Below are 24,151 nucleotides of genomic sequence, written 5' to 3' on the forward strand. Positions count from 1 at the left end.
TTCAATCTGCTATGTTTTAGTTCTTTGATAGATGGAGAAGGTTGAGTATCGACAAACCACGAAGGAAAAACACGATCATAAAAATTGTACCTAGAGAATAGGTCTTTGAAGAAATATAAACACATGTAATTTGTATAGAAAGTTACTAGAAAGTTAAAAGTGATTAAGCCTTCCTTAAAAATAGATTGATAAGAAATTCAAATTCAAAAATTGTTATAAAGAAATCTGGGAGAAAGATGAAGGACCACTGAACAATGAATTTGAATTCTGATAAAAATTTAAAATGTGGGAAATATATGGAGAACGTGCAAAATCTATAGGTGGGTAAAATAGTAATAACAATGCAAAAAAAATCAACCTAATCTGAAAAATTGCTGACATGGAATCCTAGTCATTGGAGCTAAGTTAAAAGTAACTAAAAATTGGACTAATCCTAATGTTGGGCTATAACATTAGACCTATTTCAAGTTTCCCCTATTTTTTAAATGACTAAAAAAAATTTTAGAGAAAATATTTTTAAAATCAGTTTTTAATAAAAATGCTTTTGAGTTTAAAAAATAAGTGTAAGAAGCATTAGTTTTGTGCTTCTTAATAAAACACTTGAGGATTAACCTACATTTTTATCATGAATTCGTTTAAAAAGAAAAAAAAGAAAAAAAATTGTAAAAGTATTTTTAGTCATTTAAACACACTTTCGAAATGAATAGATGGAAGTTTTAGAGTTTACAATTAGATTTTTGGAGTATTGTCAAAATAAAAAATAAAATAAAAGCAAAGAAGGGAGGCCATCCACTCTCGTTTCTGAAAAGTTAGAGGAAGGATCGGACGCAAACAAACACAAGCAGAAGAAGACCCACCAAGAACTCACAGCAAGAAAGAGAAAATGGCAAGCAGTACCATCGGCGGTGACGATAGCGGAGGCGCCACCGTAAGCCTCACCGTGAAGTTCAGCGGCAGAACAATTCCCATCACAAACCTCTCTGTGGACTCCACCATCAAAGACCTCAAGGCCCTTCTGCAGCCTCTCACCAATGTCCTTCCTCGCGGCCAAAAGCTCATCTGCAAAGGTGCCTCCTTTTGGATTCGTTTGATTTTAATTGAATGGCAAGTTTTCTATTCGTTGTTTGTTTTGAATTTTGGGTTGTGGGTATTTTGTGACAGGGAAGCTTCTGGTGGATGGAATGACACTGAAGGAGTCTGAGGTCAGGGATGGAGCCAAGATCATGCTCATGGCTTCTCAGGGCTTGCACCAAGGGGTACGGGTGTTTCTAGATAAAGTTCAATTCTTGTTTTTTTTTACCCTTTTGGTTTCTTGAATTTATTGAATTGAATTTGGGAGATTGAGTTTGATGGAAATGGAAGAACCCCACTTGATTGGTAGTCGAGAAAATATATGAAAAGAAAGATGGTTCATCAAGAAAGATACTCTTTTTCCTTGAGTAAAATGTGGGTGATCAATTTCATCAAACCTTGGATGGATTGGAGTAACTGTGGAGATTGATGTGCATTTTTAAGTGTTCTTTCGGAAGCGTTGAGTTATTACAAATGGGTTATTGATAATGTGGTAATTTGTGGAAATTTTGGTATGGATAGGACGGACCCATCCTAAAACAAGCTCAGACACGCCCCATTTCCAGATTCAGAATTGTTGATACATTGGGAAGAGAAAAGACGGAAGTTCCTGTTGATAAGAACCGGTTGGATAGATGGAAGGCTACTGGAGTTATAGGACTGTCTGACTACAACTTGAAGGTATACGAAACTGACCTTTGTTGATTATAGACCCTTATCTCCCAGTTTGTGTTTTTCTGATTACATTTCACTTCAAGAGAAGCATTCTTGTTTCGTAATGTGTGTGGCCTGATTAACAGGTATTGAGTATGTTAATAGAAGTGATATGCCTTGTAGAGGTTTTTTTTTTTTTTTCACCAATAGAAATGAAGTGGGAATCAGAACCATTGATACTTGTGAATCCGATCGGAGTGCAATATTGATTTTGTTTTAGAGGACTTAAGTTTTTCTGATGTTGACAAATTCTTGTTGATCTTATTTGAAAAGGCTATACCTGATGAAGTGTGGGCTTCTGGGACTTCTGCAAGAGTTATTGAACTCAGCAATAATTCTATTCGAGATGTACCTTCAAAGATTGGTTGTCTAAGCTCCTTGCAGGTACAGAAACCTCTGTTTCATATTTTCGCTCCATCTACATCAAATTCTTGCCATAAGTTTTACTTAGTTTCAGTTCATTCTCAAAATTCTGTAGAAATTGTTGCTCGCTGCAAATGATATAGTGGATGATTCTATTAGCTGGGAAGGAATAGTAACTTTGAAGTATCTAACCGTTCTGTCTCTGGAGCAAAACCAGTGAGTGTCTCTTTTACTTTTCAAATAAAGCTAACCAATAACGGGTGGCTTTCATTTTCTATCTCTTCACATTGTGTTGGATATTTTGATGAATAGCATGATGTATGCAGTTTAACGACATTGCCATCTTCACTGGGCTTGTTGACATCACTGAGGCAACTTAATGTTGCAAAAAACAAATTATCTAGCCTCCCAAATGAAATAGGACTTCTGACTAAGCTTGAAGTTCTGAAAGCGAACAATAACAGGTAATTTTGAAAGTATTATATGCAAGGATGCCAAGGACATGTGTTTTTCGTATTGAGAAGTAGAGAATCAAAATCTAGTGCCTCTTGTTTTTCCTTGTCTTCTCATGTGAATGTGATAGGATTAATAAATTTGGCATGTCTACATTGTGGACATATTATTTTCTTCTGTGAATGCTTTTGGGTTAGGAAAATTGTTTCCCCTTTATGCATCGATGATATAGTGATGAAGACACTATTTCTTAAAGACGTGTGTTATGTTGGTAACATATCTTTTTTTTCGTCAAAATGTTGGTAATATATCTTACTTAAACTTACGTGTGTCTATGTTGCAGGATAAGCATCATCCCTACATGTATAGGGGATTGCAATGCTCTTATTGAGGTACTTCTTTTGGTGTTTTCCTATTTTTTCGTTTCTTTCAGGTGTCTGGTGGGTGGAGGGGTGATTAGAGGGTTGGTTGTTTCCCATACTAGGTAGTTCAGTCATGCATCTGACTTACTTTCGACATGGTGCAGGTTGATGTTTCGTCAAATCTTCTTTCCGAGTTGCCAGAGACATTGGGAAATTTGAACAATCTGAAGGTCCCTACTTAATCTACTGTTTTGAACTTATTATCCCTCTTTCTTCTTTTCAGTTTTTACCCCCTCCAAAGTTGAGCGGTTCAGTTAATTAGTTAATGTTCCGTATTACACTGATTACGTTTTTGCTGTATTAGAATTAATTTAGTAATTTGTTTTGCCTTTTCTTATAAGATTGTTTTCCATTTCGCACTTTATTCATATTGCACCTGCTTTTCACCGCCCATCGACTTGATGTTTGCTATTGTATCTGCCTACACCCCCTGTTGCCCATTGATATATACCTGAGCTAAGACCTAATGGTTACGGTATCGTGCCATCCTAAAGTTTGACTCCTTTTACTGCCTCGTCATCCATGAACTTTTACATGAAGATTTTATAGATATCATTTTAGCAGTAGTAGTCTTCTAACTTGAGCACTTGTAGAGTAAGTGCAAAGTCACCAGGCTGATATTCACCTGAAGTCTCTACTTTTATGCAGTCTTTGTATCTCAGCAACAACGGTTTGAAAGCGCTTCCCACTGTGTTATTCAAAATGTGCTTACAGCTCACAACACTTGATCTGCACAATACAGAAATAACTGTGGATGTCCTTCGTCAGGTACGTACCTAGTACCAAATGTCATTCTGTAAAGTAGTCCAGCTTTTTTCTTTTAACGGTGTGTCACTGACAACATTATGTTCACAGTTTGAAGGCTGGGAAAGTTTTGATGAACGACGCCGGTTGAAGCATCAGAAGCAACTGGATTTCCGAGTTGTAAACTCCGGTGCATTTGATGAAGGTGCTGATAAGAGCTGATGCCGCTCAAGTCTGGATTACAGTTCGCAATTGTGCAAATTTGTTGTCCATGCTTGCTATATTTGTATCTAGAATTACAAAACCAAGCTCTGATCTGATGTCTATGGAACTTGAATTGTCATAGGATTTTGCATGAATCAAAGAAATTGATGACATGAAAAGTTTACTATAAGAAGCGTTTGATTTGTCGTTCGTTCTGCGAGTTAACATTTCTTTGAAGTGATTAATCTTTTCATAATTCCTTGTTAATTTTAGTTTAGAATGTTTTTTGTAATTACTGGTAAGAAGGGAGTTGAATTTAGGACCTTTTTTGACGTATTTTTACAAATAGTAGTTTTTGATAACCTGTAACACTATTGAGGTATAATTCATATGTTTGGAAGGATATTGCATATATTATACATTTGGATCTATACAATTATTTAGTTGGATAAAAATACTAGGGATGTGACTTTTGAGTCAAGTATCTAGAATTTTTCACCGTGTCGGGAACACGGTCTTGTGCACTAGTGAAATAATGTAATTGATTTGAAACTTGAAAAAAAAAAATCAACTAATTGTATTATTACATTTGGTGTACCGGCCGTGTTTTTGGCGCGCTAAAAAAATTTCACTCAAGTATCAAGTCATGTTTAATTGAGGTTTAACATAGTTACAGTGGAATCCTCACTGAATTACACAAAAAATAAGTATTATTTCAAAATTGATGGCCAACTTTATGCATTTACCGTCGTCATTCGATGGAATACCATGAATTCTTGCTTAACGCCTATTTTATTTCAAAAAGTAGTTAACATTTTTTCTTCCAATATGTATTCAATGGCCACAATTAGCTTCGTCACGATAGGGAAAACGTCACAATATGAATTTGATCTCATTGAGCACTAGCGGAATCGACAAGGAGAACGCAAAGAACGCGATGAGAGTTTTTAATGTCATGGAATAAAATGTATGTGCTTTAGTTGTTTATGATTCGAAATAAAATAAAAACAACACAAAAATTTAGCTTTGAGTTCGAACCTTCTCCAATGCACAAAAGTTAAAAATTAAAAGTTAAAATGTATATCGGAGATGATATAACTTTTAAAGTCAGATATAACTTCCAAACTTTTAACTTTAGGCCGGAACATTAGAGATAGCCTGAAGTAATCCAATAAAATATACATTTTTTCTCTCTTTTTTCCCTCTTTTTAGAGAGAGAGTTCCAATAAAATATCAGTGAGGCTAGCTAAAGGATGTTCACCTATTACTGTTGCTTGATTGCAGCAAAGTTGATAGGATTTCCGAGAACTGAGGGCGCTTCGACGGTGAATTGTTCCAGCACTTGGTCATCAAGGACTTCAGAATTTGTGGGCAGTCCTTCGGAATCTCGGGTCTGAGTCCACAGGCAGCGATCCCGACCGCTGCTTGGACCGGTGAACATGCGGCATATGCTGCCTCACCAGTGACCATCTCCCAAATTACCATCCCGAAACTGTACACATTACTCATCCATGTCTCGCTTACACACTCTGGATCACCAGCGATGATCTGTGTCCAACCAGAAAGCCAAACAAAGCAATGAACACCATTTATGTATTTCAAGTATTCATATCATAAATGGGAGATAATTCCAAAGCGGAAAGATGTGGAAAAACATTGGTGAATAAAAGATGTCACCCAGCTAGTATGCTGGATAGCTTCGATACAAGTAATTCAAATCAGAGATGAGGTGGAAGAACATTTCAAGTTTAAGTTTTAGCTTATTTTTTTGCTACGCCTCCTGTAACTCGATTTTAATCTCACTTTGACTATTGTAACTCAAAAATCACCACTTTACTACTTGAAACTTAAATTTGTTCCACTTTGACTTGTGGACGCTCTCTCTCTTCTCTCCGAAACTCAAAAATTGCCCCTGAAACATATGTGGGACCCATCACCCAATAATACTATGCCACGTGTTCCAATGAACTTGATTATAAATCTCTGCTATACGTTAACATTCAAAAATCAGAAATGTTAAGTTTAAAAGAAGATATTTTGAAATGGAAATAAATAAAAAAGACATTGATTAACCTATTGCACCCAAATCAAACCCACATAATGGAATTAACAAAATTAAGGCAATGTGGAGCGAATTTGAGTTTAATATAGTGACATGACGACTTTTGAGTTTTAGAGAGCAAAAATGGGTCAAAATCGAGTCCTAGGGGGCAAAGTGAAGCGAAGTTTTTAGTTTCAGAGAGTAAAGTTGTGACTTTTGAGTCACAGGAAGTAAGTGAGATTAAAATCGAGTTCCAAATGATGTAGCTAAAAATAAGCCTAACTTTTATTAGAATGCACTGTGCTTACAAAAAATCTGAGCAAGTTCATTGTTGGAGGCGTTCAGATTGTTAGATAGTATATAATAAAGTGAAAGTGACAAAAAGTGGTCCCAAAAGGCCAAACTGGATGAAAGAAAGAGAATTATTCTGTTCTAAGTGATTTGCATCCGCATTTCCCGTGACCCAAATCAAAGCAAATCTAATTTCATCATCAAGTATTTGTACCTAGAGTTTGTATCAGCATCCAATTATTATCAAAAGCATATAAAAGTTGGATAAAATATGAGAATTGTTATTAGCACTCTCAAAATCTCATTTGGCACTCCTAACTTTCTATAATTAGAAAGAAAAATACATGTGTGAGGAGTGTATAATGAGATTTTTGGAGTGCTAATAACAATTCCCTAAAATATGGGTTTATAGAGTGGGATCAAACAATTGATCCGGAAAGGGTATAATGCTTGAACTGTGATCAGGCTAAAAACTAAAATGCTTCATTTATAATACCTGTATTTCTGAAGGTAGCACTACTTGCGGCTACGGAGATTTGTTTACTGGAATGAATAAAAGTAGCTGGGCAAAGTGAGTTTTTAGCCAAAAATGATTCTTGAGATCGGCATAACTCCTTATTTTCGTCATTGACATTGAAAATTGATAGAAGTGTCTCTGAATTTGTCCACCGCAAATCATTGTGGTCGTTCCGAGTAAAATTTGTCAAAATACTCGTATGTGGAGGGGTTGGTTTGACAACAATACCCTTAAAAATATAGTCTCGTGATCGTTCACATGACAATGTAACGAGGATTGACAGGTTTTTCACGGAAGGACAAAATGATTTACGGGGGACAAACTATCGATTTTCAATGTCGAAGACCAAAATGTAGAGTTAGCCAATCTCAAAGACTATTGGTTTGCAAATTTGCCTACATAGCATTATCCTTTGCCTAAAAAGCCAGGCAAAGGTAAACAGTACATTGAGATGTAAAGTGCCAACAACCATGAAGACATGGTCGGCATGCTCAAACAATTATGTCGGGGTAAGTGACATAAAGTGTCTAGTGAAAATCGATTGATCATGAATAGGTGAATTGATACATTGAATCTGCTACGAGTGCCGGTGAAACCTAACACAATCCGTAAGAAATAGATCAAATCTTGTATGCTGGGAAGGTCTATGCAGGTAAAGCCTTTGTAGTAAAATAATGCCTAGATTATCTGCAATTCAATCATATAAGAGAGTTCTTGGAACAACAGCAACAGATGTGGAACTTGGTTTATGACACATTTGGATATGCAATGGACGATGGAAGTGGATGAGCGTCAATTTGTTCCCAGTGCTTTGGAACATGCAGATTGACAGGATAAAAAGTTTGTAGCAGTGAAAGAACTCAATTTAACTGGTTTAAAGATTGCCATGATGATTGATAAGTACTAAGCTATATTAATTAACGGAATAATAACTGAGGCAACAATGAACTAACCTCGGGAGCTAGCCACCGGTATCCATCAGTCTCATACTCCATTGCATCACCAACACTTTGGCAAGCAGCAACTATACCCATGTCACCTAAGGAAGCATTCCCATGTCGATCCAATAATATTTGCTGTGTGTTGAGGTCTCTATATGCAACGCCGTGGTCATTCATGAACTTGACTCCCTCTGCTACATCAACAGCAATCCTTAATATGTCCTTAGTCTGAAGCTTCTTTTTCTTAAGCATCAAGTCATATACTGATCCACCTTCCATCAGCTTCGTAACAACGCACAACCCATGATTGTCATCGATGCAAACACCATAAAATTGCAGAATGTTCTTGTTCCCACATGTCATGAGCTCCAAAAGATCTCTTCGGAGTTCAAAGTCATAGGAATTCCCCTTGTCGCACCCTTTAAGCTTCTCAATTCCAACCTTTTTCCCCTTGTACACTCCCTTATATGAATTGGGTCCAATCTGATCAACAAAGTCGAAATTATCAGAGTTCAACAGCCACTTTCCTATCCCATCCCCGCCAGATTGGATTGTCTGCCATTCGTCTACTGATACAACAACTGACGAAGTGGGTAGAGGATTCGGAAGCTGAATCATGTGGCTGGAAATCTCAAACCCATTCCTATAGTTTTGTTCACCAATGTCGTCGTCAATATCCTCCACCTCCCTCCCCTTAATATTCTCTTCTTGACACCCACATAGCCCAAATGCGAGCTTCACTGTGCTCGATTTGGGCTTCCTTATGGCCGACTTCAAAGCATTTTCAACCCGGTTTCTGAACAATTTATCTTCTCCAGCTTCAACCATAAGAAGAACAACACCAATAGTACACCCTTTCTTCTCAAAAATCTGTATCTTCTTGTAGCAAATCAAATCATTATCGAGTGCACCGGACATCAATGGCCATGAAATCGAACAATTACAAGCAAATGTGAGCTTGAACACAGACCCCTGAGCCTCCAGGTCAGACACCTCTTGAATCAACATTGCAGGATGCCCATCCAATGATGCCTCCTCTATCAATTTTATATGAAGAAACACTTCTTTCATTTCGAACCCCGCCTGAGCATAACTATTCAACACATACAAAAAAACCCAAATCACTAAACAAGCAAAATCAATCACAACACAATCCAAATCCTCTGTTTGGCTGCTCAACAAATTGCACAAAGTCGCAACCATCAATCCAAACAAGTATAAACCAAACTCAGTAACCAAACAGAGCTAAAGATTCAGCTTTGAAACCTGAGGGGAAGAGAATCGTAATGCTTGCGAATGTTGGAGACGAGCTTCTCCGGCAGCTGACTGCCAGGGTAGAGCTGCGTGAGGTTTCGCACCACACTCCCCCACACCAACTTCCTCGAGCTCTCGATCTTTCCAAACGACGCTGTCGCCGAGTCACTCGCCGAGTCGAGATTCAGCGAGTTCTTGAGCGACGCGATGGCCTCGGATACGTTCCGGCTGAGCCTCTGCAGCTTCTTCTGCATCGCGGACGAATCCTTCACTCCGGCGCCAGTCGAACTCTCCGGCTCCGCCGTCGCACCCTCCGATCTGTCATGCGTCCTCATCAGCCCCTGCTCCACCATGTCCTCGTCCGCGCTCGCTCGGCCGGACCAGCACTCCAGCGCTGCAGCCATGGTTAGCTAAGTTAGCTAGAGAAGCTCAGTGCGGGCTCGGCTCGGACGACTTAGTGACTCAGTGACTCGCCCCTCGTCTCTGTATTTAGTTCAGCAACACAGAGAGTACAGAGAGAGAGAGTAGTCTCGTCTTGTTCAGATTTCTGAGTTTCTTCATTTTCTGACAAATAAAAGGAGAGAGGGAGGAGAGGCGCGGTGGTTTTGTTATTTTGTTTGCGAGCGTGAGCATGCAATTTGTGCCGGTTCGGTTTCCTGGTAAATTGGTTTGGATGTGTTTTTAAAATGATTGAAAGTACTTTTAGATGGAAAAAAAAAATTTGGTTTTCAAAAGCATTTTAAGTGATTCCTGAAAAAAAACACATAACTAATGTTTCTTACAAAAAAACACTTTTAAGTGTTTTTTCATGATTTACTTACATATTTACTAAATATTGGTTCTAAAAATATTTTTATCAAAAAAAAGTTTTTTATCATTTTAAAAACCTATCCAAACGAGCTCGCTAATGAAGAAAAATGTTATTTTTACCATTTATTTGTACTATTATTTGCACTCTAATAATAAGGTCAACATATATTGGTGAGCCATATAGTTATTAAAGAAATGAAACAAATAGATAACAATGTTATACTACTCGTTAATGTATAGGTTTACAAATTACAGAGCAATCTCTCAAAAGGAAAAAATATTGACACGAAAGTTAACGGTGAAATTCCATCTGCTTTTTTGCATTTCTCATAAATTACAACTGCCCGTGTATTATAAGTGATGATGATGCTGCTTTCCGATCTGATCCAACGTGGGGATCGCGGTGTATCTATAGGTGTGGGGTTCATTGCGGTTGGGAGTTGGATAGGGAGCTACTTTTTCTTCGGCCGGGTCCACCATTTTCAAATCACATTGCATTTCTCTCCTGTTAAATGGTCAATTCTCCAAATGGATCGTCCGGGGAGTCCCTTGTGATGGGCCCACTCAAATCTCGGCTCGGTCCGATAAATGACATGTTGGGTTTGGACCTTAGCCTTGATTTATAGAGGCGGCAGCTTGGAACATGATTTGGGCTATAGGCCCGGATCCTCGATCTTGAATCATGGAGGTTTTTATGCTCCAAGGTATGAGGTTTATGCTCGTGGTGTTGTGGAGAAATTCTCAATCGCAATTGGTGATATCACAGGACAATTATCTAACGAACGAATTATGTACTATCTGGATAGATAACAAATCATCTATTCCACTGCTCACCGGGACAACGTATTGGTAGTAAGAGATTTTCTTTCGATTTTGGTAGTTTAGATTTCGAGTTTGGATCTAGGATGTGTTGTGCATCTTAATTTGAGAAATGAATTATACACATTCCTTTTCTTCTTTCGCATGCTCAGTACACACGTGGTATTTAATTTGCTTTTTGCTTTATCTATCATCGTATTCCTCTCACCCATCGCCCCATTTGCCTTTCTCCATTGCGACGTTCTCAACACCCCTAATCCACCATACTTGCGTAATTCAAAACCGAAAGACAAATAACTCATTAATATTAGGGTAATGCTACGGAGACTAAATTTGTAGACTAATCCAAATAATATTAAGTAACCTACAAGTCATGTGCCTTCTCCATTGTTGTGTTGTGTGGTGTATCCAGAATCTACTTTAATGCTTTTCTAACATTGTAGATCCTTCATTACTTGGAAACATTACGACTGCATCAGTTGCTCGAACAAATGATTTGTACTGCCTTCAGAGCATCAGATACCTTGAACAAGACTAGCTATGGAGGCTTGAAGCAGATGGCAACCAAAATGGATCAACTTTACATTACTTTGGTGTCTGCGTTAAGGTCTCAGCAAGGTTCCCTAATCTGTTTCTTTTGGAAAGGAAAAAAATGAATAGCATGTACACAACTTGAATTTGGCAGTGAGCATTTACGTTTTTTGGCTTCTATTCCAGCAAATCGTCTATCTGCTGGCAGTGAGACTATTGAAGACATAAGAAGGCTCTGCAGTGTTTTTGAACATGTCGAGAAGCCACTCACCGTTGCAGCTTCCCTTCATATCGCAAGTTCTCGCAAGCCCCACGCCTCTCTGAAGCCATTTTCTCTGACTGCTGCTAGTTCCATAGATAACGTCCCTCCTGTCTCGAGGGATCAAAACATTCGCTTTTCATTCTTTTAGGTTTTGATAGCTTTTGTCACAGCTAGTGTGGCAGTTGCACCACCTCGGCAGAGTTTTTAATTTGCATTGAGCCTTACCCCAACACTTGTTATATCTTATACCTCCCTTATCTTTGGAGGAGTTTGACAAGAAGCAACAAGTAAGTACGCACAAAAGACAGGTCGTGTCAAATATGTTTACAAATCCAACTGCTAATCAGTCGTGGAGAAAAGTTTTAAGCTTGGGTAATCTTCTCAACGGCCACGAAACAATCTTGAGGGAGATAATATTTTCCAAGCGGGATACTGTGAGTGGAAATCACTACGCTGCCCACACTTTCAAAATTTATCAAGAAAAAGTAGAAACATATAGAACGTATACGTGTGGAACCTCGAACAATCTTCGTGTAGCTCTTTCTGTTGTTTCTTGTGACTAGTAATATTTGCAGCATACCGTATGGAAATTAATAGTAATCATTTTTTGTGAAATTTCTTTTCCAGTCATTTCTTCAGATATATCGAAAATATTTCAATTATTTCAGGCTTAAAACTTCTAAAACCTAATGGGGAGCAATTTTGACACTCAGTTTTTTAGCTTTATGCACTTCAAACTGACTCGTTACAATTTTCTTTTTCTTCACTCGTAGGAAATGCAAGAAGCTAAGAAAATGAGAGTGAAAATCAATAGCCAAACTAAATATTCAAACCAATAACTGTATTAAATTACTAATTCTGCTATGCAATTTTGACGCTTTACTTTTAGACATACTCACTCCATATTGAATATTTACATTTATTATGCCCTTATTACTTTTATACATTGCAAGAAGCTAAAAAAAAGAGAGAAAAAAACTAGCCAAACTAATTTCAAACCGGTAATTGTAGTCATTAACTAATTCTCCGATGTGACTTCTATATAATACTGGTTTGAAGTTAAGCAAAGAGCCACAAAGGGCATTTGGTCTAGTGGTATGATTCTCGCTTAGGGTGCGAGAGGTCCCGAGTTCAATTCTCGGAATGCCCCCTTCTAGCTTACTTTTTTTTTTTTTTTTTTTTTTTCCCATTTCCTCTGAATTTGCTGAGCATATTAGGGAAACACAATGCTCAACTGCTCATGCTTCCAGTTCCATGAAGCATCGGATACTTTTAAGGGAATTTTAACGAAAAAATTCTTGTACTGTTCATTTTAATGAAAAACCACATTTTTACACTAAAAAGTCAATCATGATACTATTCACTTTACCCTTTATTTTATTCTTATTGTTAAAACTTAAAGTTTTCAAACTCTTTTCATTAATTTTAATAGACATCATGAGTGTTGGGTTTTTTGTAACATTTCCTAGAGACCCATCAAAGATTATGTGTGGGGTCAGCATCGCGATCAAGATTAGACTGCTTTAGAGTCAAGAAATGGACAAATGAAAATGTGAGGGCGTGGATAAGTTTTGATTCTACAAGTCTATCTAACTTACAAATACACAAATAAAGAAAACACAATTGCATAAAGGAGGATAAGAGGAGAAAGAAACCCATAATTTGTAATTTAAAACTAATTAAAGGCCTTTCATTGAAAATGAGATAGGATCTTCGTCGGGGATCATTTAATCATGTTCTTTAATCGTATATCGTACGATCAAAAATCATTTTAAATTATATTTTTTTAAATTGAACACAAACAGTACCTGATAAAAACTGATCACACGATGTACAATAAACGAACATGATTAAAGAATTCCGAGGACCCTATCACATTGAAAATGCCAAATTATTGATCTATGGAACTAGTTGTGGGGATATGGTAACAATTGTTGAGATGGTGAAAGTAATTTACTAAGGGAATCATTATAGGCATACAGTTATCGGTGCACTCCTGTTATTTTGATATTATTTTTTAGCATGCCTACTTAGAGGCAAAGATGATTAATAAAAATGTCTCAAAGAAACCCAGACATGAAAGGAAGCCAAGGCCAACTCGACAAAATGGTGTGCAACCATCAACTAAGATGCCGGATGAAATTTTTGTTGAATCCACCATTGGCTAATTGTTAATGTGATAATCCTCTAAATAAAAACACTTCAAACCTAATAAGTTAAAGATCGAAAAAAATAAATAAATAAACAACTTTGTAGTAAGAAAAGAGTAAAAAAAAATTACAACAATGAATCAATTATAATATTAAAAGTGGATAAATAATTTTTTTCCCTTCTATTTAAGCTCTTAAAATTGTTTTTCTAAGTTACTATTTTCTGTCCCAATTTTTTCCACCCTTTTTTCTTGTTTTCCTTCGGGTTTATGCAAGTAGTCATAGATTAGCCATCATGGGTGTGAAGTCAACATCACAGGAAAATAGACCCTACATAAGAAGGGGAACACAAGGCATGAATAGTGGGTGGCAGGTAATAAATAAAACAACGACATGAGTACTACAATACATATATAATAAGATGCCTATATGAACTTCGAGGAAATGGATCTTCTCCCGATTCCTTCCTTCTAATCCATCAAATTAAGTATTACGTTTTATTGAAATTTGATTCAACGGTTACAAATAAGGATCCACTTTAAAAGTTATAATAACTTCAGCCGTTGAATCAAATTTCAATGTCACGAATTCACTGATTTGATAGATTAAGAGGAAGGAATATGGAGAGGATCCCTTTTTGAACTTCGACCAATGCTTTCAATTTAGATCATGCACTAGAGCTAGAAAGGCATGAAAAGAGAGATTAAAAAAAATAAAAATTACTTAGAGCTAATAGAAAGCTTGGTGCAAAATCAAATACAGTAGCGTTCTAGAATTTTTTTTAGACAACATCACTTAGTAAAATTAAGCTTTGTTATTGTAAATATATCATGTCACCAGTTGGTATCCGCTAGCCCAAATGCATTGAAATTTGATAATGTCGTAGTTTCTAGAAAAGTTTATATATAAATCTTAATATAAAATTAAAATCTCTTATTCAATTCAGCATATCATATATTTCATCTACTAAATTTGTATGCCGTAGAAATATGACTTTTTAAATTAATTTGATACCATGTTTACAATAAATCGGTTTGACAAGATCCATATGTAAAAGGAATCATAAAATATTAAAATGTAAAATTATATTCCTATAATTAGAAGATTCCAAATTAACTAAATCTATTCCAACATATGTAATTATCTTGCTAAAAATAAAAAAAATAAAAAAAAATAAAACTTGCATGTAATTAAATCTTTGGATTATTCTGACCCTTCAATCCGTGGATTTTATCCTGTTCCCTGTTCTATTATTGATTTCCTGATAAACAAGTCTCAATCTTGACTTCATGGGATGGATAGCTTCATAGCTATAAGTTGGATCCAATGGAAGAAAATTTACATACTAACTTTTTGACTCCTTACATGTTCGAAAGTAAAATTATAGTTGATCAAAACTTAAGAGAACAACAAGTTTAGATTTGAGAAACGTATTTCATATACAATAGAATATGAAAACGTATTTCATGTGGAATGTATTTGAAGTGTGTGTGTACATATATATATATATATATATATATATCAATGACGGGCAATCACCTTTATATTAACCATTAATATTCTCCATAAGTGCTTATGAATTTGTGTTTTTGAGTTTTAACCACGAAATCTCGAAGAAATTTGCATTGAGTTAATTAGCAATAAGATAAAGCACAATGATAATGTATAATTATGGGTGAAGCATAGGACATCCTGCTTTATATGTACATGGGGCATCATTTTTTTAGCCATCTTTGATTGCTTGAGGTGATGAATGATTGGGAGGAATCCTTAGTGGGCAAGTTATTCTATCTTTGAAAACATATAAATCTTGTATTTTTGTTGTTGGAATACATAAATCTTGTATTTAAATACCGAGTTGGATTCTCTTCCCTTCCTTTCTCCTCCCCTCCCACCCCTCCTCTCTCAATTTCCTCATCTTTTTTCTCTCTTTACAGAGAGGTAAAATAAGATGACAATGTGGCTCAATCTTGAACATTCAAATAGGAGAGGATGGAGAGGAGAGCATCCATATTCTTTAAATACTGTGAAAAAATAATTTGTTGGGTTTTTGAAATTAACGTGTCTTTGTCTTATGTTTAGGGTCTAGGAAGAAAATGAGGCGCAAGGCATTGGATGCGTTTTTCTTTGCACAGAATAACCAATAAAAAACTTGCAGCAAAGGGATTGCATAGACCGCACGATTTAAGTTATCCCCCATCTTCTTCTCCTACGCCACTCTTTGTTAATTACTTCTTAATCTCGTGATTTATTTAGTTTATAGATTTATTATTGCTCCATTATGTAATGCCTATATTTGTTCCTCGGCCGGTTGCAAGTCACCTTAAGATAAGTACCTTTCACTAGGAGGTGGCATGCATCTATGTTGCTTGAATTGATAAACATTAGTCAATTGTACTGGAAATGCCTTTTGGTAAAAGAAATGCATTTCCTAAAACCCCCAATGATATGTGTACTAGTGTATGACTAATAATTGGCCACTCTCAAACTTGTCATTAAATAAATCTCAAGTGCAAAAACTTGATCATGAAAACAAGGATATATATGTTGAGTGGAAGAACATTAATCCCATGTTCAAGACTTCCATTGTCGCTCTCTCACTATTTGACGTTATAATTGTTTATGAAAAAAGAGACTTGCATATTATACCATTACGTAGAAAAGGTGAAGACATGAAAATTTGAAATTTCAGTATTCGGTTGTTAGAGAAAAATCAATATACTTTTATGACCTATTTGTCGATTTGTACATGAACTTGTATTGAGTTGCCAATTTTTCTTTTGAATTTTAATTTTAACTGATTATTTCATATGAATTTTTATAGATAGCCATTTCCCCCTAGCTTCCAAATTTCCATCCATCTTGGTTACGCATACAACACACAGCAACTGTATGAGAGCAAAAAGGTAATGTTGTTTTAGTAAATTGGGCGCAAAGCCAATACTTTGCATCTGCTAATTGCACTCTCATGGCTAATTCAAATAGAAAGTGTACGGAGTCAACAACGAAAAAGAAGAAGAAGAAGAAGAAGAAAAAAACAAAAGCAATATGATGTCCACCATTAGGGATAAAACTACTTTATTGCCCTTAAACATTACCATGTGATCCAAATGGATAGAAAATTGGATGAAAATTTTCCAAAATCTAACATGAAATTGGATAAAAGTTAATTGGGTAATCGGCTAAAATTAAATTTCAGGGGAGAAATTAGCATTTCCTTACAAGTTCAGAGGGAAATCAACAAATACCTTTACTTTTGATGTCAAATGAGAATCAACTTAGAAGAAGTGAAGTTGAGCTTGAGTACATTCAAAAAATCTATTTGTTCCTTTTGATTTTCCAAGCCATCTTTAATTAATTTTTGGAGCCCACCCTAAAAAGAAAGGGAAAAAAGAGTATTCATATTGAGTCAAGGCTCGTTTGAAAGTCCTTTCAAAATTATTGAAAGCTCATTTTTGGTAAAATTGATTTTGAGTTCCAAAGCACTTTAAATGTTTTTTTTTAAGGAAATCTAATAAAAAGAGTTTGAAAACTTTAAGTTTTAATCAAAATGACAAAAATGTGTAGTAAGTAAATAATACCATGAGTGACTTTTTAGAGTAAAATTATCATTTTTTAACAGTACTAGGAGTATTTTGTTAAAACTTTTTTTTTTTTAAGAAACATGGTGCTTTTGCATGAGCACTTCAAGTGATATTCCAATATCTATTTGAATTTTTACTAATGATTGGTTTCAACAACATTTTTTTTACAAAAAGTACCTTTTCAGGTTCCATTTTGGATAATTTTTTCAGTACCGTTGAGAGCCTAAATCTTTGAGGTGGAAACCCTAATCTTACTGAGTCCAAACTTCGATTTTAATACAACACAAAAATTACCAATTAATCATGTTTCACAAAAAATTCCTTTCATGTTCATTTCCCAAATTCCCACCTTCACAAAAATGTCATCTTTCTTTTGTTTTTATAATTTTTTCCTAGTACATATTTGCTATTATTGCTCTTGCTTTTGCTAGATATCTTCTGACATATGAAATCCCACTGCTGAAAGCCAAATGATACGACTGGTCCCCCCATTTTGAAATCACTGGCCAATCAGGCAGGCAACCCAGATGTGTTATTCTCGCCAGGCCCTTCGTCATGTTAGGGTTTCAACAAAGACGTAAGTATATGTTGCTTCATAAGAGAAGAACCGGGCTATTACTGCATGTAAATTTTTAGGAAAAAAGATACTGAAATAGCATCTTTACATAAATAAATTGCTAAACTAATATTGTTTTGAATATGTTGTAAAATATGTTCTGGGTTTAACGCTAGATCATTTATAAGCTTTTTTTATTGAACAGAAAGGGGATAAGAATGAAACCCTTAGGCTTCGTTTGGTCGACTTTAAGAACAGACCTTGAATGAACTCACTATTACGTCGTAAAAAGAAATGAAAAGGTTATGTCCAACTTGAAAGTTAAAAAAAACTTAGGGATTCGAAGTTATAAGTTTCTTTCATATCTATGCCTTGTATGATGACGTATTCATTTTATTTTAATTTTAACCATCAAACACAACCTACATAGGCCTCATTTAAAAAAAGAAAACTTAACTTGAATAAGACTATTCACTATATTAAAGGCATTTTACAAAGAGAATCGATGAGAACATCCACATTTTTTCCAAATTGAAAGGGATACATATACTGCAAATATGACATGGATAACATGCATCATGGTGCTGATAAATTACTACTCCTACCAACTGGTCAGAATTTTGTTTCATAAAAATTAATGAGTTTTGTAGACACGAGGTCTGTACGGCCATATATTATACAATTACATATATATTCCACTGCAGAATCGTCTTTTGAATTTTTATTTATTTTAAGTCCCATCTGTTTTCTTTTGAAAATTGAAAGATACTCAAAAGCACTTGTGAAAAATAAATTAAAGTGATCAAATTGCGTCTGAAAATTCATATATGATTCTGGACAATGAATCACGGGGGTGTCATCCATACACATGATGCCCCACCATCAACAGATTATGATATATAATCACAATTATCTCAACTTGTAATCACATTTAAGAATCTTAAGTCAAATTTGGTCTCGTAAATAGATAATTGATGCTCTGCATATGATCCTTTGAACCCTTTTATTCATCTGTAATCCAAATTCACGGATTAAACCCAAAATTGCACAAGTATCATATTAGGATAAGATTTTTTGCAGATATTACTCTACCGAACTTTTCCGTTTCTGTTTTGTGCCTTATTTTGATATTTAGATTCTTTGATCGGCGAATCTAGCATTTGAAATGGGTTTATCATTCACCTAGAATCGATACATATTTATATTCTAGAGTTTTTGGTGAGGCAACATATGATTGTTTCACATTTTTCTACTAGAGGCTCCTCTAGAACTGTTTAGAGATTTTATAATCATAGTACGAGTATTTTGTAAAGCGTATTGAGACTACGAAACTGTAAAAACCAAATATAATTATGGTACTTAAGTTTAGTGCATTAGTCATTATGTTGTCTTTTCGGAATATATGTGTAAGCAATATTTGTGAGAACTTGCTCTTAGGGTAGATGAGATCTTGAATGTTGGACGTAATTCTCCAAGGAAGTTGTGATTTGCCATTAATGAATAATGATGTTGATGATGAGTGTATGTGTATCCCCGGCCCTTTCACCTGAACACAATTCAGATCCAACCTTGATGCCCCAAGAAGGCCTTAAGGCATGCAACGGTTGTTCGTAGAACTAAATATTTCATTAGCATATAAATACTTTTTGTTTATCAAATCAAATAAATAAAAAATTTAACAACACATAAAAAAAAGTGTATGAATCTCAATAAAACTGTAAAAACAACAAAGACAGAAAATTTTTAGATCAATAATTAAAATCTACCATGATCTCTATTATAAGCCCTCACAACCAAGATAATCGAAATCCTAAACTAAATCATAAGCCTAAATCATGAATATAACTACGAGAAGTCGTGTCGACGTAGAAAAAAGGCATATAACTAAGATATACTTACTAGTTGAAGAATGGGTGAATCTGGGAAATATTTAGTCTCCAATCATCAAACTACAAATAAAAATGGATAAGAGTGCAAATAGCGACTAAGAGTCATATTTGACAAAGGTAATGTCAGAGAGACTGAATGTGTAGACTAAAATTTATAACTAAATGATATGGAACTTAATGATTGTATTTTACTTAAGTGTTGATTAACATGCTTATTTCTTATTGGTGACACATCATTTAGTTTGTAATTTAGTCTACAAATTTAGTTTCCATAGCATTACTCAGAAACAAAAGCACATTTTGTATGGGTAATGCTAGGGAGACTAAATTTGCAGACAAATTATGTAAACTAAATAATATGAAAGCTAACGATTGGATTATTACTTAAGCATTGATAAACACACTCATTTATATTAGTGACACAGTATTTAGTTTGTAAATTTTGTATACAAATTTAGTCTCTCTAGCATTATCCTTTATTTATGGTTTTTAAACATATTTTAATCATGGTTCACCTTTTAATATTACAATTACATGCATTAATTTTGGTTAATCAATATGTTAACTGTGACATCTCACATTGCCTAGGGGAGTGATCCTTAAAGTATATTCTCATCCCTACCTAGCACGAGGCTTTTTAGGAGCTCACTGGCTTTGAGTTCCATGGGAACTTCGAAGTTAAGCGAGTAGTGCGCGAGAGTAATCCCATGATGAGTGACTCACTGGGAAGTTGCTCGTGAGTTCCCAAAAACAAAACCGTGAGGGAATGGTAAGCCCAAAGCGGACAATATCGTGCTATGATGGTAGAGCGGGCTGGGGAAGTGATCCGCCCCGGGCCGGGATGTGACAATTGGTATCAGAGCTTAACCCTGGCCGCGTGTGTGCCGACGAGGATGTTGGGCCCCTAAGGGTGGGTGGATTGTGACATCCCACATCGCTCAGGAGAGTGATCCTTAAATGTATATTCCCATCCCTACGTAGCACGAGGCTTTTTGAGAGCTCACTGGCTTCGGGTTCCATGGGAACTCCGAAGTTAAGCGAGTAGCGCGCGAGAGCAATCCCATGATGGGTGACCCATTGGGAAGTTGCTCGTGAGTTCCCAAAAACAAAACCGTGAAGGAATGGTAAGCCCAAAGCGGACAATATCGTGCTACGTTGGTGGAGCGAGCCAGGGAAATGATCCGCCCTGGGCCGGGATGTGACATTAACGATGATAGTTTATTTATTGGCACTCATTCTCCACTGAATGAGATAACAACTTGAGTTCCAAAAGAAGCTTAATGCAACAAAAAAAAAAATAAGCTTAATGTAATTCACTTGATGAGCTCGTTTGGAAGTATTTTTAAAATGATTAAAAGCTCTTTTGATGAAAATGTTTTTAAAACCAATCTTTAGTAAAAATCCAAATGGATTCTGAAAAAGCATTTTAAGTGCTTCCTGCAGAAAACACACATCTAGTGCTTTTGGAACCCAAAATTAATTTTAACAAAAACGCTTTTAGTCATTTTAAAATTACTTCCAAATAAGTTTTGAATCAATTGCAAGTGTCTTTCTTATTTTGCAAGTGACCAAATTAAAGAAACATAATTATCATCATAAAATAATTATTTTGATGAACGTTTGAGATATTTTGAGACACATATATAATTAGCAAGAGGAGTGCTAGCAATCTTTGTATTTATCTTTACATTTTGGACTTTTTCGTTTTATCATACGTTATGTGTCATTTTGTACACCAAAAACAAGACTTTTAGGGTGTGTTTGTTGCACCAGACTATCTCAAACTGGACTAACTTCATGGATTAAGCTGGATTGACTTAGAATAGACTAAGCTTGATTGCTTTAGTGAAGTGTTTGGTGCAATGTCAGACTAAGAAGCAGGACTGCAATATTATATTATTTTATATTAATTTAATATATATCAAATTTCCCTTTTTTTTTTCTTTCTAGAATCATCCTCTTCTGACTTCTCCAATCTCTATTACCTTCATTTTTTACTCCGCCTCTCCATCCCCTCTCCCTTTTTCCTCATTTTTGTCCCTCTGCCTGTCCCCTCATGTTTCCCTTTTCTCTCCATTTTTGCCCCACCTTTTTTTTGTACCAGTGTCTCCCTCCCTTCCCTTTTTTCTCTCGTTTCACCTAAGTATATTGTCCCCTCTCCCATTGCTCTCTTTGTATTTTTTTTTTTCTTCAAATTTGGTACCTATATTTTCTAGGAAAATCACAGTTGGTCAAGAAAAATCACTCAGAGTCACTGCACCTATGCTAAAGCTTTCAATCTTGCTGTCAACAAAAGAACGGGTCACTATGAGACCCGTTTTTGCCGTCGTTCAGGTCGACCCAGATGGCAGAAGACCCCAAATCACTGACCCAAATGCCAAAAGGGCACTGGGTTTATGGGACGATGGAGATCGATGACAACCGTTTTTGGTTTGGTCATTGGAGAAGAGAGGGCTGATGCTACTTATGCAAGTTCATGCGATGCTACTTGCAGAAGAGGGAGACGAGACTAGCAATCCCGTAGTTTTTGGGGGGCTTCACTAAGATCTCTTAGTGAAGCCCTTAGTGTAGACAAGTCCGGAGTAGTCTCATTAAGACTAGTCATGTATGATAATAAACAACGGACTGGACTAATAGTTAGTCCAATCTAGTCCAGTGACAGTTAATGAGGGCAAACAAATGCTCCCTTAATGATTTTAGCTAGGGACTAAAGATGAAAAGCATAAAATATAGTTTCAAAGACATTAAATGTGTTGATTTTTGTTTAAAAATGACACATGCTGTTTGATAAAGTGAAAAGATCAAATGCAAAGGTTAGTGCAAAGGTTGCTAACATTTCTCAATTAGCTAAATGGTCAGCTGCAATGAATTATTTCTTAAATATTACTTTACTCTAATAAATTTGAAAACCAAATAAGTAAGATTGAAATACAAACAAAACAAATATAATTGAGGAAAGCTTGACTCCTTAAGATTGAGAAGGAATTCTTCCACAAGATGCATTATGATCAATTCACGAAACTTCATGCTCATGATTAGAACTATTTATATTATAAATTTCTCTGTAAAGATCATCTTTGCAAAAAATCAATTTAAAAATAAAGTCATTTAGTTAATCAGCTGTAGTAAATAAATAGATGGTTTATAATGTTTTTACCATATTCCGACCATTTGTTTTATACAGTTCGATGACTAAATGATCTCTTTTTTTCTTTTATTTTTTAAATTTTTGCAGTGATGATCTTTACATAGTAATTTATAATATGCACAATTCTGATCATAAGTACAAAGTTTTGTGAATCAGTAACAAAGCATCTTGATGAGGAACTTATCCCTATTGATTGAGGAGTCAAGTTAATTCCAATATAATTTCTATAGAGCAACCCCACCCCTTAGGGTAATAATTGACAGACTATTGAGCAATTGACAATTATTCCCTTAGTGAACTAGTCGCTTGAGGGCATCTCCACCCTTTAAATAAATTGCCCAGACAATTCACATTAAAAAAATTATTTTTTAAAATATAATAAATAAATAAAATAAAACTTTAGTTCCTTCTCTCCCTCATTTTCCCCCTAATTCCTCTGTCTTCATTTTCTCCATCATGACACAAAGACTGCAAACAGAGTGCCACCTGCACTTCCACCACAACGCATTGTCCGAGTTCGTTGCCTTCAACATAGGTAGAGTCGTGTCATCAACCGCGAGCGAATTCTCTCCTCTTATATATCCCATCGAAGAATTCTCTCTTCCTCTTCCTCCCTTGACTTTGTGCTAGCCGGCCATGAGTTTTGCTAGACGAGGTCGCGGTTTGATAAACAAAACTCTCCTAGTAACGGATTCTGGAGCTCGCTCCGTCCGTGCCCCCTCTATCTCATTTTCTTACTTTCTCTTTGTCTATCTGTCCCTCACTCTGTCTATCATTCATCTCTCTCTGCAGCTCTGGCTTTCTAATTCCATCTCCCTTTCTTGTAAATTTTTTTTTGTCATGTGATGACATCATGACTGCATATCACCTTAGGCACAATGTCACATCCCAGTCTTGGCTCCGCCCTAGCACGATATTGTCTGTTTTGAGTCCCGACCATGCCCTCACAGTTTTGTTTCTGGGAAGTCACGAGCAACTTCCCAATGGGTTACCTATCCTGGGATTGCTCTAGCCCAAACTCTCTTAACTTTGGAGTTCTGACGGAACCCAAAGCCAGTGAACTCCCAAAATGCCTCGTGCTATATAGAGGTGGGCATGTACATATAAGGCACATCACCCCCTCTCTGTTGGTCGATGTGGGATATTACAATCCACCCCCCTTAGGGGCCCGACGTCCTTGTCGGCACATTCGCATCACACGGCAGAGTGGCTTTGATACCATTCTGTCACCCAGTTTGGGCTCCGCCCTAGCACGATATTGTCTGATTTGAGCCCCGACCACGCCCTCACAGTTTTATTTCTAGGAACTCACGAGTAACTTCCCAGTGGGTCACCCATCTTGGGATTGCTCCAGCCCAAACTCGCTTAACTTTGGAGTTCCGATAGA

The 24,151-nt window shown here is 36.1% G+C and overlaps 2 protein-coding genes and 1 non-coding gene across 6 annotated transcripts; 2 read left to right on the top strand and 1 right to left on the bottom strand.

The window, feature by feature from the left end:
- The first annotated feature begins 751 nt into the window (after positions 1–751).
- Positions 752–4,178, top strand: LOC103945334 (LRR repeats and ubiquitin-like domain-containing protein At2g30105). The gene is made up of 10 exons (XM_009355897.3): positions 752–1,067; positions 1,162–1,256; positions 1,594–1,752; positions 2,059–2,169; positions 2,264–2,364; positions 2,475–2,612; positions 2,945–2,993; positions 3,128–3,193; positions 3,672–3,791; positions 3,879–4,178. The coding sequence occupies exons 1-10, from the start codon at positions 884–886 to the stop codon at positions 3,987–3,989; spliced, it is 1,134 nt and encodes a 377-aa protein (XP_009354172.2). The 5' UTR covers positions 752–883; the 3' UTR covers positions 3,990–4,178.
- An 818-nt stretch (positions 4,179–4,996) lies between these two features.
- On the bottom strand, positions 4,997–9,650 carry LOC103945324 (probable LIM domain-containing serine/threonine-protein kinase DDB_G0287001). Of its 4 annotated transcripts, XM_048569434.1 has the most exons (4): positions 9,028–9,650; positions 7,774–8,854; positions 5,812–5,883; positions 4,997–5,519 (listed from the first exon to the last, which is right to left on the bottom strand). In XM_048569434.1, exons 1-4 carry the CDS (start codon positions 9,417–9,419, stop codon positions 5,229–5,231), a joined length of 1,836 nt encoding a protein of 611 aa, XP_048425391.1. In that variant the 5' UTR covers positions 9,420–9,650; the 3' UTR covers positions 4,997–5,228. The 4 variants fall into 4 exon arrangements, with proteins under 4 accessions (XP_048425391.1, XP_009354162.2, XP_048425393.1 ...); XM_009355887.3 differs by lacking the exon at positions 5,812–5,883 and having other exon boundaries at positions 9,028–9,647; XM_048569436.1 differs by lacking the exons at positions 4,997–5,519; positions 5,812–5,883 and adding an exon at positions 6,828–6,846.
- Positions 9,651–12,515: 2,865 nt separating this feature from the next.
- Positions 12,516–12,587, top strand: TRNAP-AGG. Its single transcript has one exon. It is a non-coding gene; the product is annotated as a tRNA-Pro (tRNA).
- The last annotated feature ends 11,564 nt before the right edge of the window (positions 12,588–24,151 follow it).

The sequence above is a fragment of a genome, unplaced genomic scaffold (assembly GCF_019419815.1).
Source record: "Pyrus x bretschneideri cultivar Hongxiangsu unplaced genomic scaffold, Pyrus_bretschneideri_v1 Contig5, whole genome shotgun sequence".
NCBI classification, from domain to species: Eukaryota; Viridiplantae; Streptophyta; class Magnoliopsida; order Rosales; family Rosaceae; genus Pyrus; species Pyrus x bretschneideri.